Here is a 13,196-nt window from a genome sequence, read left to right on the forward strand (position 1 = left end):
CTGCACTCTCAGTGTCTCATTACTGGACCTCTCTTTAGTTCTGAGTTTCTGTGACAGGATGTCCAGTCAGCCTTCCTGCCTACAGTCTCTCCTCAATCCTCTACAGACAATAGACTTCTGCCACCTTCGTTTTCCTAAAACTTGGCTTCCATTGTGCCCCTTCTATGAAAACCTTCAATGACCCTGCTGTCCACCATACAAAGTCTGAACTCCTGACCCTGACATTCAAAGCCCTGCACAGTCTACTTCTTGGTCTACTTACTACCTTACAAGCCCACTCTCCTCTCCCTGCTACCCCGTGACTACATCAGGGGCTTTCCAGCCTCCACTGCCCCAGAAATGCTGCCCTCCTGCCTCCTGGCGTGAACCTTGCCTATTCTTCCAAGCTGAATCCCAATGCCACTTGCTCTCTGAAATCTTCCTTGACCACTACAAGCGACAGGGAGGCTTCTTTTCTTTCAACCCCTCTTCCTTTTCTTTCAAGTTCCGGGACGTATTTGCTGAGCTGAGCTGAACTTCGTCTCCTAAGAATGTTGTTTGCCTGAGCCATTTGAGACTTGTAGCTCCCTGACTTGTACTGCTGTGCCGTTAGAATGCAGTTTGGACACACGTGTCCTGCATAGTATTAGGCCCTTACTATTTACCGAATGAATATATAAATATGGGAAACACATCAACTTACCCGAACTGCTGATCGTTAAGAGATTAGACACATACATGTATTTTTGCAAGCTCATAGGTCCCTGACACTAAAGTCATACATCTACTCAGGTAGGCTTTTGGTCTAAAAAGGAACAGGGATGATGATGACAAACAATAAAATATCTACCACTTCCTGAATACTTGCTGTGTGCCAGTGCTTCACATGCAAAATCTCTTTTAACCTTTTAAACCAACTTATATTAGTATTATTACTAACTGTACTTTATGAACCAGGAAATGGAAGCTCAGAGTGACTAAGCAAATATATCTAGTAGGGGGCAAGGCTGAATTTGAACCTGAGTCTGAGAATGCTCAAGTCTGTTCTATCAACCAATCAGCAGGCAGCCTTTAGAAGTATCCTGCAGGAGGCCCCGGGAGTGTGGAGTATTTAGTGTGTAATGCATATGTGGCACTTGTCTACCTCATCTTCCTTCCAGTGAGGGCAGGAATCCTATCCTGCTGCTGTCTGTATCTTCACAGTGATGCCTACGACTTGGCTTTGCATATAATCGGCACTCACTAATGATTTATTAGTTGATTTTCAGCTCTCCTCCACTTCATACTTGAATTTCAAGTGTTTTGTTTTGTTTTGTTTTGTTTTTGAGACAGGGTCTTGCTCTGTCACCCAGGCTGGAGTGCAGTGGTGCGATCATGGCTCATTAGAGCCTCGAACTCCCAGGCTCAAGTGATCTTCTCACCTGAGCCTTCTGAGTAGCTGGGACTACAAGCATGTGCCACCATGGCTGGCTCAAGTGGTTTTTTTGTTTGTCTGTTTGTTTTTTTCTCAAAGGATCTGGCCAGGATTGCACTATAGGTTTGAATAGGAATTCTCTTTCCACCTACCAATACCATAAAATCTTTAGTTAATGTAATTATTTGTCTCTAGAGGTCTCCCCTTAAAGGGGCTTGGTACTGTGTCAACTTAGCTAAGTTGGAAATATTTCCCAGAACTCTCTTCCCTGTATCATTGTAGATTAGGATTGACCACAAGAGAAATGTTCATGAGACTGGGAAGGCAGAAGGGAAGGAAGCAGTAGCCACTCTTCGTGGATTGGTGTAGGTGTCAGGCAGACCCCATAGCTCATGCTGACCTAATAGCTCATCCTCTTGGCATGGAGCAGTGCCTGGGCCTGCAATTCCTTCGGCTCCTACCCAGTCTCCTCCTTCAGATTCTTGAGTTGCAAACTTACTATGTGTGCAGTCTCATGGAGAAAGTGTTGGCTTCTGCAGGTTCCCCACATTGTCAAAATTGGAGGCAATAAGAGGCATAGGTGGGGTCCATTCTGTCCTCATTGTTCTGAAGCAGGAGAATAGGTCCTGGAGGCAGGAAATGGAAGGCCAATTCATGCTGACTTCCTAGAACTAAATCAAATGGAAAACCCCAACTTTCCATGCCCAAGTAACAAAAGGACCAGATGCTACTCCCTTTGCACTGCCCCCCGCTGTCCTTCTGAATGGGAGATGAAAAATTGAAAGTAGCTCTGATAGTCCCCTCCTGCAATCAGTCAGACTGGTCATGGGCCAAGTCTTCATTTGCATAGGGTGTAACTTTGTAACTTCACTTCAGCCTCTGATTGGTCGCTTTCTACAACAAATCAGACTGGTTGCAGGCCACTACTTCATTTACATAGGGTGTACACCTAGTAACCAATGAGAAAACTCTAGAGAATATTTAAAGGTCAGAAAAATCTGTAACCAAGTTCTTGAGCTGCTTGCTCAGGCCAGCTCCTACCTTGTGGAGTTTGCTTTCATTTTCAATAAATTGCTTTTGTTGCTTCATTCTTTCCTTGCTTTGTGCATTTTGTCCGTTTTTTTCGTTCGAGATGCCAAGAACCTGGACACCCTCCACTGGTGACAGTTCTAGTTTTTCTCACGCTTCCAGTTAATGTTGCTCTCCTCACATTAGATCCAGCCTTCTTTCCTGATTACCAGAGCTGCCCAGCTACAGCAGCTTTAGGCCCCCACCAGGTACAGAAGCAGCTTGCCATCACCCCCTTCACCAGCTCCTACAAGCGTGCTCATCTTAATAACAAATCCCTTGTTCTGTATCACTCAGAGTGGCCCTGCTTCTCCGATTGAACCCTACTGGATTCATCCCTTTTCCCTGAGTCCCCAATGGTGTCTCTGGTCACATGGCCACCTCAAAGAAATGTGTTTATGGTAATTGGGCAAAGTCACTGTTAAAGCAGGAGGAAAGCCTAGAATTGGTGAGCTTCTCACTCTTACCCTTTGCCTCCCCACAAGACTATGCTGTTTTCCAAGGCAGGAGCTAGATCCATCTGTCTTATAGTGAAACCCAACTTAAGACACTTCAGTATTATTCAAGTCTCTACCTGCCTCAGCAAACCTGGGCTGAACTCAGCTCTGATGTCACTGCTTTTGGAGGTTGTGTAGCCAGTTTTTTTGTTTTTGTTTTTGTTTTTGTTTTTGTTTGAGACAGAGTCTCGCTTTGTCGCCCAGGGTGAAGTGTGGTGGCGCCATCTCGGCTCACTGCAAGCTCCGCCTCCCGGGTTCATGCATTCGCCGGCCTCAGCCTCTCAAGTAGCTGGGACAACAGGCACCCGCAACCACGCCTGGCTAATTTTTTTTTTTTTTTTGTATGTTTAGTAGAGACGGGTTTCAGCGTGTTAGCCAGGATGGTCTCGATCTCCTGACCTTACTATCTGCCCTCCTCAGCTTCCCAAAGTGCTGGGATTTATGTAGCCACCTTTGACCTTTAGTGGTTGCTCTCAGATATCACTGGCATCCAGGGCACCTGTGCATGGAGGTGGACTTGTAGTTAATCACAAGTGGACTAGAGTACGAGGTTGCCTAAGGGGCTGTGTCCCAGAGGCTCTGAAGACTGCTGTTCAAAGGTATCTGCCTTTGACCAGGTGTTTGAAAATCTAAATGTCACCGTTAATAAGCCATCCCTGTGGATTACTCTTCCTGGTGTCTGTTATTAAAAAGCCATACACCTTTGATAAAAGAATCATTTGCAGAGTGTAGTAGAAAGAATGTGGTTTCTAGAATCAGGTGGCTCTGAAATCAATCTACTTCTGCCATTTAAAATAGCTATGAGGCTGCAATAAAATAATTATCGAACCTCTTAATGCTGCAATTTCCTCCCCTATTAAAATGAGGATAATAATATCCAATTTGATATCCAAGAAAACAAATGTGAAAGTATCTAACCCAATGTTTGGCACATAGGTGACCCTGAATGAATGTTAACATTTACTCCTGATTTCCTTTCCTTGAACTAAATAATGCCTTGGAATTCCTAGCAAGGCCCTGAATGGGCATCGTTGCTGTTGCTTTCTCATCACAGTTGGGATCTAGTGGGTGAGAGGGTGAGGGTCTACTGTGAGTGTGTGTGTGTTTCAGGAGGACGGGGAGAGAGAGGGAGTGTGCACATGGATTAGAGTTAATAGCTAGTTTTAGAAGAGAGATTAGGTTATCAGAAGAGGATTTCAAAAAGCTAGCTTATTTCTATCCACCTTTCTCCATTTTTGTTGCCGCCATCTTAATTCAAGTTGCCTTCTCCTTCCTGGATTACTCCAATAGTCTTATCTGGTTCTTCTGACTGTTTTGATCTCTTTTTAGTTTACTCTCTTCTTGGAAGCCAGTGATCTCTTTTAAATGTAAATCAGATCTTACTTAACCCTCTGACCCTTTCCATTATACTTGGCATTCATCTAAACCCTAATCGTGGCCTGGAAAGTGCTCTATAGCTTGGCCCCTGTCTACCTTCCTCCCTCAGCCTTCTCTCCCTCCTTCCCTCCCACTCAGTAACTTTTATTTACACTAGAATTCTCCCAGCTTCTTGGGCCAGTCAGCTCAAGACCTTTACTCATGCTTCTCTCTCTCTCTCTCTCTCTCTCTCTCTCTTTTTCTGTCTCTCTCTCTCTCACACACACACACATACACACCCCTCCACTTCCATGTGTTCCCGTTACACTTAATTCTGCTGGCTGACTCCTATCCAACCTTCACGTCTTTATTCAAATGTGATTTCTTCAGAGATTTTCCAGACTTCCCAAGCAAAAGTAGGCTTCCTTCTTGTTCTTTCTTGTAAAACATCTCGTGTGTGTGTCTTGTATATTTTTTTTCTTATAGTCTCTATCACATTTCGAAGTGATAGAATTGTGTGTGTTGTTTTCTTTCTGAAGTGTTGCTTCTCCTACGAGTGAGTCCACGACAGTCCCATTTTCCCATTGTGTTGCCACCAGCCAGCCCACTGCCAGGCACAGTAGTCTGAATAGTGCTGGTTAATGTTGAACAAACACAGTGTCACCCTGGGACAAGTCTATCTGTATGGGATTCAGATTTTCTCTCCTTACAAACGAGCCACAATTCTTGAATTTGAGTCTTATGAAAGCCACCCAGAAAACCATACATCCTGTTTACCTCTATATTTAATTTTTTGTTTCCTACTTTTTCATTTTTAAATTGAGGCATAATTTGTACAGAGTAAAATATACAAATATTAAGTGTGCAGATGGTGAGTTTTTTATACATACACACCCATGGAATCATTATTCCAATCAAGATATAGAATAGTCCAGCATCCAGTAGGCTGCTTCATGTCTTTGCAATTCCATAACCTCTACCTGCACACTAGATAAGGTAACACTACTCTGATCTCCTTCTCTGTGGATTAGTTTTGTCTGCTTCAAAATCTTATGTCAATGGAATCATACAGTGCATATATTTTGGTGTCTGGCTTCTTTGGCTCAACATGTTTTGGGATTAATTCAAGTTGCTGTATGTGGCAACTGGTTTTTTTAAAAAAATTATTGAATTGCTGACTAGTCTTTCATTGAGTGTTTAATTTCCCCATTTGACTATTGCTGGACATTGAGTTGATTCAAGTTTGGGCAGTTATGGACATTCTTGCATATGTCTTTTGGTGGACGTGTCTTTGGGTTTAGAAGTAGGAGTGGAATTGGTGGGTCTCTACATCTTTAAGCCAGGCTCTTTTGTCTTCTGCGTCAGCCTTCACAAAAATCCTGGCACAGCTTAGCCACAATTTTCCAATGTGATAAGGCAGAGGTGGTTATCTACATTGTGGCAGGCTTTTTATCTGCAGGAATCCTTCATATGGATAAGTTCATTTCATGGGTTTCTGTCAAGGTCATTTAACTGTTTGATGCTGAGTCTGTGGTCATGATAGTGTCCCAGAAAATGTCACAGGATCTTTAGGGTGTCACTTTGCCAGCTGGAAACCTGTGTGGTCAGTGGAACCTTTGCCCAAGTTTTCCTCGGGACCACTGGGCTCATTCAAACCACTTGGCCCTGCAGGCTGCACTCAGCTCTAGCTACTGGCCAGATTCCACGCCTACCAAGGGGGAGCCATGTGCGGAGTGGTGAGGGATGTGTGACTTTGAACAGGTTCTGGCCACTGCACACAGCCTAGCATGCTGGCTGCAGTGGGGAGGCCAACTCCAGGCGCTGGCTCTGTGCGAGGCTGATGGTGGACCAGGCGTATTGCAAGCGGTTTCCATTGTGGGCACCAAGAAACGTGGTGGTGCCCAGAAGCTTGGAGACACCAGTAACCACAGAGCCCTAAAAAAGGTGTCACAACACTGGCCTGAGGATCCCCTAGGTCTGAACTCCTTGAAGGGCCACAGCTCTTCTCTCATCATGGAGAGTGCGGGTTGTGTTTTAACCGTTTGTATTATAGCTCTTTCAGTCCCACCATTTGATAGGTCCCAAGTTTTTGTCTTGTGTCCAGGAAGAATGGAGTGCCTGGACAACCGGAAGGTGAGAAAGGTGGAGAGGAGTTTCATTGAGTGACAGAACAGCTCTCAGGAGACACAGAGTGGGTAACTCCTTTCCACAGACAGGTCGTCCTGGCAAGTGTCCAGCTCTCAGTGGAGAGGAGACCCATGGTGGGTAGCTCCTACGTGCAGCCAGGTCACCCTCAAGAGTCAAGGAGACCGGAAGTGGGTAGCTCCTTCCCACAGCTGTTAGTCCTGACTTCTGTCTGAGTCTGGCTGAGTCCAGGGTTTTAATGGGCTCAGAAGGGGGGAAGTGTGTGCTGACTGGTTCATGCGCAGCCATGGGCAAGCCTGGAAAAAGCACCGTAAGTTCTCACTCTGGGCCTCGGACTACACCCGGAACTGGCAGCCTGGTCCCCAGGCTTCAGGCTGTCCCTGGCTTGAAGGTGGAGTTTCACTAGAGACCTGCCCCTTTCTGGCCAGGAACCTGCCTGCCTCTCACCATCAACATGCTATCCATGGTGCCTTGGTTGTTTGTGCCAAGGGGCACAGGCCTGCGCTGAGCCACCTACAGCACCCCCAGCCTCCCTCTGGCACTGTTGGTACCCAAATTCCGGAGGGGGCCGAGGTAGGGGATGGCGTGCGGGTCTGGCATGTCAGTGCTGCCCTGAGCACCCCCACCCTTCCAGGTTGTGACAGTGCACGAGCTTGGACACAACTTTGCTCCAAAATCAGAGCTGGTGCCAGGAGTGGGGAGAGACCAGGGAGCAGCAGCAGACATTTCCTAGCCTGCAGGGCCAAGGGGGGCTTCCTGGCCCCAAGAGAAGAGGGATGCCTGGGTCCAGAGCTGCGGCTGGTCGCTGCAGGGGTGCCCGAGAGCACAGGGCTCCCTCCCTACCAACTCGGTGGGAGGCAGGACTCCCACCTGTTCCTGGCCTGGGTAACTCCACAGAGCGTGCAGCCCTGGCTGTGCCTCCCCTGCTGCAGCTGGCATCCCCCCAGTGGCCGCTCCTGATGAGCTGCTGCCGCCATCAATAGGCCAGAACAATTTAAAATCATAATCTGAAGGGCTCCTGCCATTGGAGCGAAGGGCTCCTGCCATTGGAGCTTCATCAGACACCATGATAAATTATCTCTAAAGTAGTAATCTGAGCCAGTAAGAAAACATTATTCTATTCATTTAAATCACTGAATTACAGACACATTTCATGGGAATGTTTTTCTAATTACAATGATCCTAAGATAATTGCTTTGGCCGTTTCTATGAAATGCTGTAGCTATTCCTGATGTATTATTTATTCATTGGTTTATTGCCAGGAGTAATATTGACTGTTTGCTGTATCCCTGTCATGGGATGCTTTCTGCCATAACTGTGTAGTAATTTTTTGCCCTGTCTACAGGAACACACAGGGTTAATAAGCTGTGGCCGTTAGACAACATTCACCAAATTCTGGGTGCCCTTTCTCCAAAAGGTAAGTTACACTAAACGAAGAAAGGTATAATCTCTGCAAATTCCCTTGCTAAAAATCTCCTTCTCTAGAAAGGATATTTGCTTGTTGTTTTCATGTTTCTCCTTCCAAAGATTTTACAAGCATTTCCCTTAATTTCCTGCATGAGACCAGAAAATTTCAGCTTTTGTCCCAGGCAAGGGAATAAACACAGTTAGAACATCTTTCCCATTTGAGACAGTGGGCCACTTCTCCCCTAGACCACAGAGGGCCCACCTCTCTGTCTGCTCTTAAGAATTCAAGAGGCTTATCAGCCTGGGAGGCTGGGACCACCCAGATGGAGATGAAGTGAACTTTCAGCAGAGAGAGGGAAGCACCTAGAAAATACCTGGATTCTGCTTTGAGTGGAAATGCAGAGACAACCACATGTTTTGGACACCCACCTCTCAGTGTGCTGGAGTCCTAAGACATCCTTCTCATTGTAATGAAAAGTACCCCACCAAAAGGGAAATACCACCCAAATTTGGCTAAATCCTGAAACAGAATTAAATGACCACATTGAATTCTCATGATAAGTCTTTGAGGAAGATGTCATCATTATCCCCAATTAAAAATTTTACTTTTTTACTTTTATTTTATTTTATTTTTGAGATGGGATCCTGCTCCGTCACCCAGTCTGGAGTGCAGTGGCACAATCTCAGCTCACTGCAACCTCGGCCTACTGTGTTCAAGTGATTCTCCTACCTCAGCCTTCCAAGTAGCTGAGACTACAGGCATGTGCCACCACACCCAGCTAATTTTTGTATTTTTAGTAGAGAAGGGGTTTCACCATGTTGGCCAGGCTGATCTTGAACTCCTGACCTCAAGTGATCTGCCCACTTCGGCCTCCCAAAGTGCTGGGATTACAGGCATGAGCCAACGCACCTGACCCCAATTCAAAATTTTAAACTGAGGCTCAGAGAGGCTGAGTATCCTGACTAAGGTCACACAGCTTCTAGGTGATAGAATGGGGATTCAAACCCAGGGAGCCCAACTCCAGCCTGAGGGACTGAGAAAGAGTGAGCTCCAATTCAGGGTGTTATCTTCCCATCCTCCACTCCACCTTTTTAAGCCTCATCTGAAAATATCATGCAAGATCACCTTTACCACACAGAGGAGAGGAAGAAACAAATAAATATGGGGGAGGAGGAAATGGAAAATAGAACTCCCACTGGGGTCTGGCTATTAATGTGTCTGCCCCGTTCCGACACTTGAATAGGTCTGGTTCTGAGTCTGCTACTGAAAAGAACCAAAAATGACCTTGAATTGAAACTCCTGCATAGGGAGGTGCCGTGATGAACTCGGAGAGACCACAGCATAGCTTTGCAAGTGCATTCAGCACAACGTCATGGTTGCTTCCAGTCGGCCAGGGGAATGCTGATGAGGTGGTTTCCAGATCTGATGAATTACCTGACTGCCAATGCCAAACTCAGGTTTTCCTCTCTGCAGGATGGAGAGGCTGGAAGGCGAGATGGTCTTTCCAAGAGGGAACCTGTTTCATCAGTGGCTTCTTTAGATGTGTTGACTTTGTGGAAGAACCCCAGTTAACAGGAACATAGGGAAGGGTTTTCTTCAGTAAGTACCAATGTCAGCCAATCCTTTACCTCTGTGATCTCATCTCCCATTGTTTTCTCTGCTTTCTCTGCCTCAGCCACACTGGCTTTTTACTGTCCCTGGAACATGCCAGGCACACTCCTGCCTCAGGGCCTTTGCATGTGCTCTTTCTGCTGCCTGGAACCTTTCCCCCAGATACTCCCATGGCTCGCTTCCTCTCCTCTCATGCCTTTCCTCAAATGTCCTCTTCTGAGTGAGACCTTCCCTAGTGACCTGTTCTAGCAAAAATCACATTGTGAACTCCACCTCCCTCAACACGCACACATACGCATTCCCACTCCCCTTCTGGCTTAGTTTTCTTGTTAGCACACTCCACCTTATAATCTCCTATGCATAATACTGACTTACCTTGTTTTTGACTGTCTCCCTTAGCTGAAGGTAAGCTCCATGGAGGCAAGGATTTTAATCCGTTTGGTTCCTGTCTGTACACCAGCACCTAGAATAATAAGTAGCTAGCGCTCAATAACAACATGTTGATCCGTGCATGGTGACTCACGCCTGTAATCCTGGCACTTTGGGAGGCCAAGGTGGGCGGATCACCTGAGGTCAGGCATTTGAGACAGCCTGGCAAACGTGGTGAAACCCCATCTCTACTAAAAATACGAAAATTAGCCGGGCGCACAACTGTAATCCCACCTACTCGGGAGGCTGAGGCAGGAGAATTCCTTGAACCTGGAAGGTGGAGGTTGCAGTGAGCCAAGATCATGCCACTGCACTCCAGTCTGGACAACAAGAGTGAGACTCTGTCTTGAAAAACAAAAATGTTGAATGCACAAATGAATGAATTTATTAATCCTAGCCCTGCCATTTAGTAACCAGGCAGGCTATAGAGAGTTAGTTAACTTCCTTTCTAAGCCTCATTTCTGCAACTGTAAATTTAGAACGAGAATTCCTATTATCCTTGTGAGCTGTGCTTTTTCAATAGGATTACAAAAGGACACACCCAGCACAGTACTCACATGGACTCAGTAAGAATTGGCTAAATGATTTACATTGTGAGTTCAATGAAAGAATTACCAATAATAGTGACAAGCGTTTGTAGAATATTTCTATGAGCCAGGCACTATTCTAAGCATGTATGTTTATTAACCCATTTAATCTTTACAACATCCTGAAATGTATGTGCTGTTATCATCACCATCCTAGCTTTAAAAATAAAGAAACTGCAGGGGTAACTTTCTCAAGGCCACATGACTAATAAATCATAGAGCCTGGATCTGAACTCAAGCCCATCTATTTCCAACGTCCGTATCTTACCCACTTCAGCATACTTCTTCCCTATAGCAAGAAGATGTAATTTACATAACAGAGGCACAGGAAATTCCATTTAAGTCATGAAACTTCCTATTTACAAATTTTAGTTTTTAAACTTGTAAGATGTCTTCTTGGATCAAATGTGATGATAATTCAATTTCTAAATCAACTGGAACATTTAGATGGAGGCTAAATTGTATTTAACTCCAAGCCATGAAATATCTTTGGCCATGAAATGCTACCATTGTGGAGATATTTGTAAACTATGTTTTATTTAGACACACTCTGTATGAACATATATAAGACACAGTTTTAAATAGACAGCAGTGTCATTTAGTTTCCAAAGCTGAGTGGAAATAAAAACCAGGGTCATGTAGACACACCCTAAACCTAGCACCTGCTTTTGAGGCTGCTTCAAATAATATCATCCTGATTTTTCTTGTGAATTGACTTCAATCACTTGTGATTCCTGTGCATCTAGCATGTCTCATAACCGGCAGTCATTCATAGCCTATTTTGAGTGTGAGCATTCAAATGCTAGGTTTCGTTCATGAGTGGCAACTCTGCTCACGGTGCTGGCTCTACAAGTCACTGCACACTCAACAGGGAGGTGCATACACACAAACTTTCCAAATCGTCTTTAAAAGTTTTCAGTTCCCTTTTTTCTTTTTTTGGTTTCTATTGCCTTCCCAGTAATGGCTAAGACATTGTCAGTTTGTCTTGCTTCTTGTGATTTCTCCAGATGGCCTTATGGCCCAGGAGATCAGTTGGGACCAGGTGTTAATATCCCACTAATTTTAATCTGGCTTTTATTTTTTGTTGCAAGAAACAGAAATCTATTCAAGCCAACTCAAGACAAAGGGATTTCACATATTGTATTACATTACATTATTTTAAAATGACAAATCCAAGAGCAGGAGCCATATCAGACCCTGGCCTCAAGGAATCCAGAACTCAAAGGTGCTTCTAGATTCAAGGAAGCTCCCAGGTGTTCCACAGTAGGAGTTCATGGATGTTTGATTTCTATGGTTAAGCAACAAATGCCATGTCTTTTTCTGCTCGCAGTGCTAACTGATGGTTATTTGTTTGTTTCAAGTTTAGGGCCCTAAGAGAGAATCTGATTGGTCCAGTCTATCTTTCAAAGCAGTCTGCACCTCCCTCTTCAGTCTATGGGTTGTCTGCCATTGGCTCAGGTGCCCCGCCAGGACCAATCATCTATGAATGGAGGAAGTGGGGCACTGGGTACTGAGTGTGGCTTCCTGGGCCTGTCCCTTTGGCAGAAAGTGTGGGCAGATGGGTCCCCTCAGAAGAGGCTGTAGGTGGGTTGGCACAGTATTGACCTTTCCACAATACCATTGTGCAAGACACTGATGTCATATAGCCAAGACATATAGTGGTGTACCAAGGTAAGATGATATTATATTAACAAAGATACAAATGCAACTCAGAAAGACATCTGCAAAGCCACATGCATGGATCTTTGCAACTAGCATGCTTAAAACATGAAACAAATACCGTTATTCTTTTGTGATATATTTTATCTAAAAATATTTATTCTTTTGCCCAAGTTTAGCTGTCAAAGCTCCATGGCTTTCTCAGGCAGGGCCACCCAGTTTTGGTGAGCGGACTGCATTTGGCACAATTTCAGCCCATGCCATTCACAGAGATTACAATGGGATGACTAAACTGAAGCCACATTAGCCTTTGCAGTTGCCAGCCAGTTATTGAGGTTTTGTTGTGATTAAGCTAGTGAAAACCTATTGATTTGTTATTACCATTGACTCAGTGTCTATAATGCTGTGGGCTACAGCTGTAAACATAGGCAGAATGAATACCCACATAACTTCAGAGGTCCCGTGTGTCAAATATATTATGCACATGGTATTGGTGATCTCTCCTTTGAAGACTGGCCCACTTCTACCCAGGGTCCCTGTAGAACAATGTCTCTATGATGGGACATTTTGATTGAGATAGGAAGGTTAAAGAGCATGAGCTGCGATCCAGGACTGGAGGCCTTGCTGCAATGTGTGTAATGGTTGTGGTGGGGGCGGGAGAGAGGAGGTGCTCATATAAAGGCAGAAAGCATGGCAAACTTGGCCTGCATGACAGTTCTGGTGAATGAAACCCCCTAGACAAATACCAAATACTTGGGTCTGAGGTAATTGTCTTAAGACAATTCACTACTGATGGTGGCATCGGTGATCTGCATTTGTATGAACTGCAGTCTCTATTTTTGAGTTCTCAGCAGAAACCATTCTCTCTTGTCACCTGGGATGCACAGCCTTCTAGGTGTGTTTTTCTTGTGCCCCACATCACTTTCTGTCTATATTTTTAAAATATCTACCTGATTTTTCTTCACCTTGATGAAAATTTCTTTTAAGACAAAATCAATGTCTGATTCATCCTGGCATTCCTGCCATGGCTTGGAACATGCCAG

At 44.9% G+C, this 13,196-nt stretch overlaps 2 protein-coding genes across 2 annotated transcripts in view; both read right to left on the reverse strand.

Moving 5' to 3' along the window:
* NRBF2 (nuclear receptor binding factor 2) overlaps nucleotides 1-13,196 on the reverse strand; it is a 1,206,382-nt gene that overhangs the window by 474,006 nt on the left and 719,180 nt on the right. The window lies entirely within an intron of this gene.
* Nucleotides 1-13,196, reverse strand: part of LOC126962262 (talanin) — a 46,239-nt gene that overhangs the window by 6,116 nt on the left and 26,927 nt on the right. The window contains 4 exon segments of the mRNA XM_050803131.1: nucleotides 4,432-4,439; nucleotides 8,296-8,386; nucleotides 9,152-9,416; nucleotides 9,854-9,941. Of these exon segments, the coding sequence (XP_050659088.1) occupies nucleotides 4,432-4,439; nucleotides 8,296-8,386; nucleotides 9,152-9,416; nucleotides 9,854-9,941 (452 nt within the window).

Source organism: Macaca thibetana, chromosome 9, assembly GCF_024542745.1.
Source record: "Macaca thibetana thibetana isolate TM-01 chromosome 9, ASM2454274v1, whole genome shotgun sequence".
In the NCBI taxonomy this organism is placed as follows: Eukaryota; Metazoa; Chordata; class Mammalia; order Primates; family Cercopithecidae; genus Macaca; species Macaca thibetana.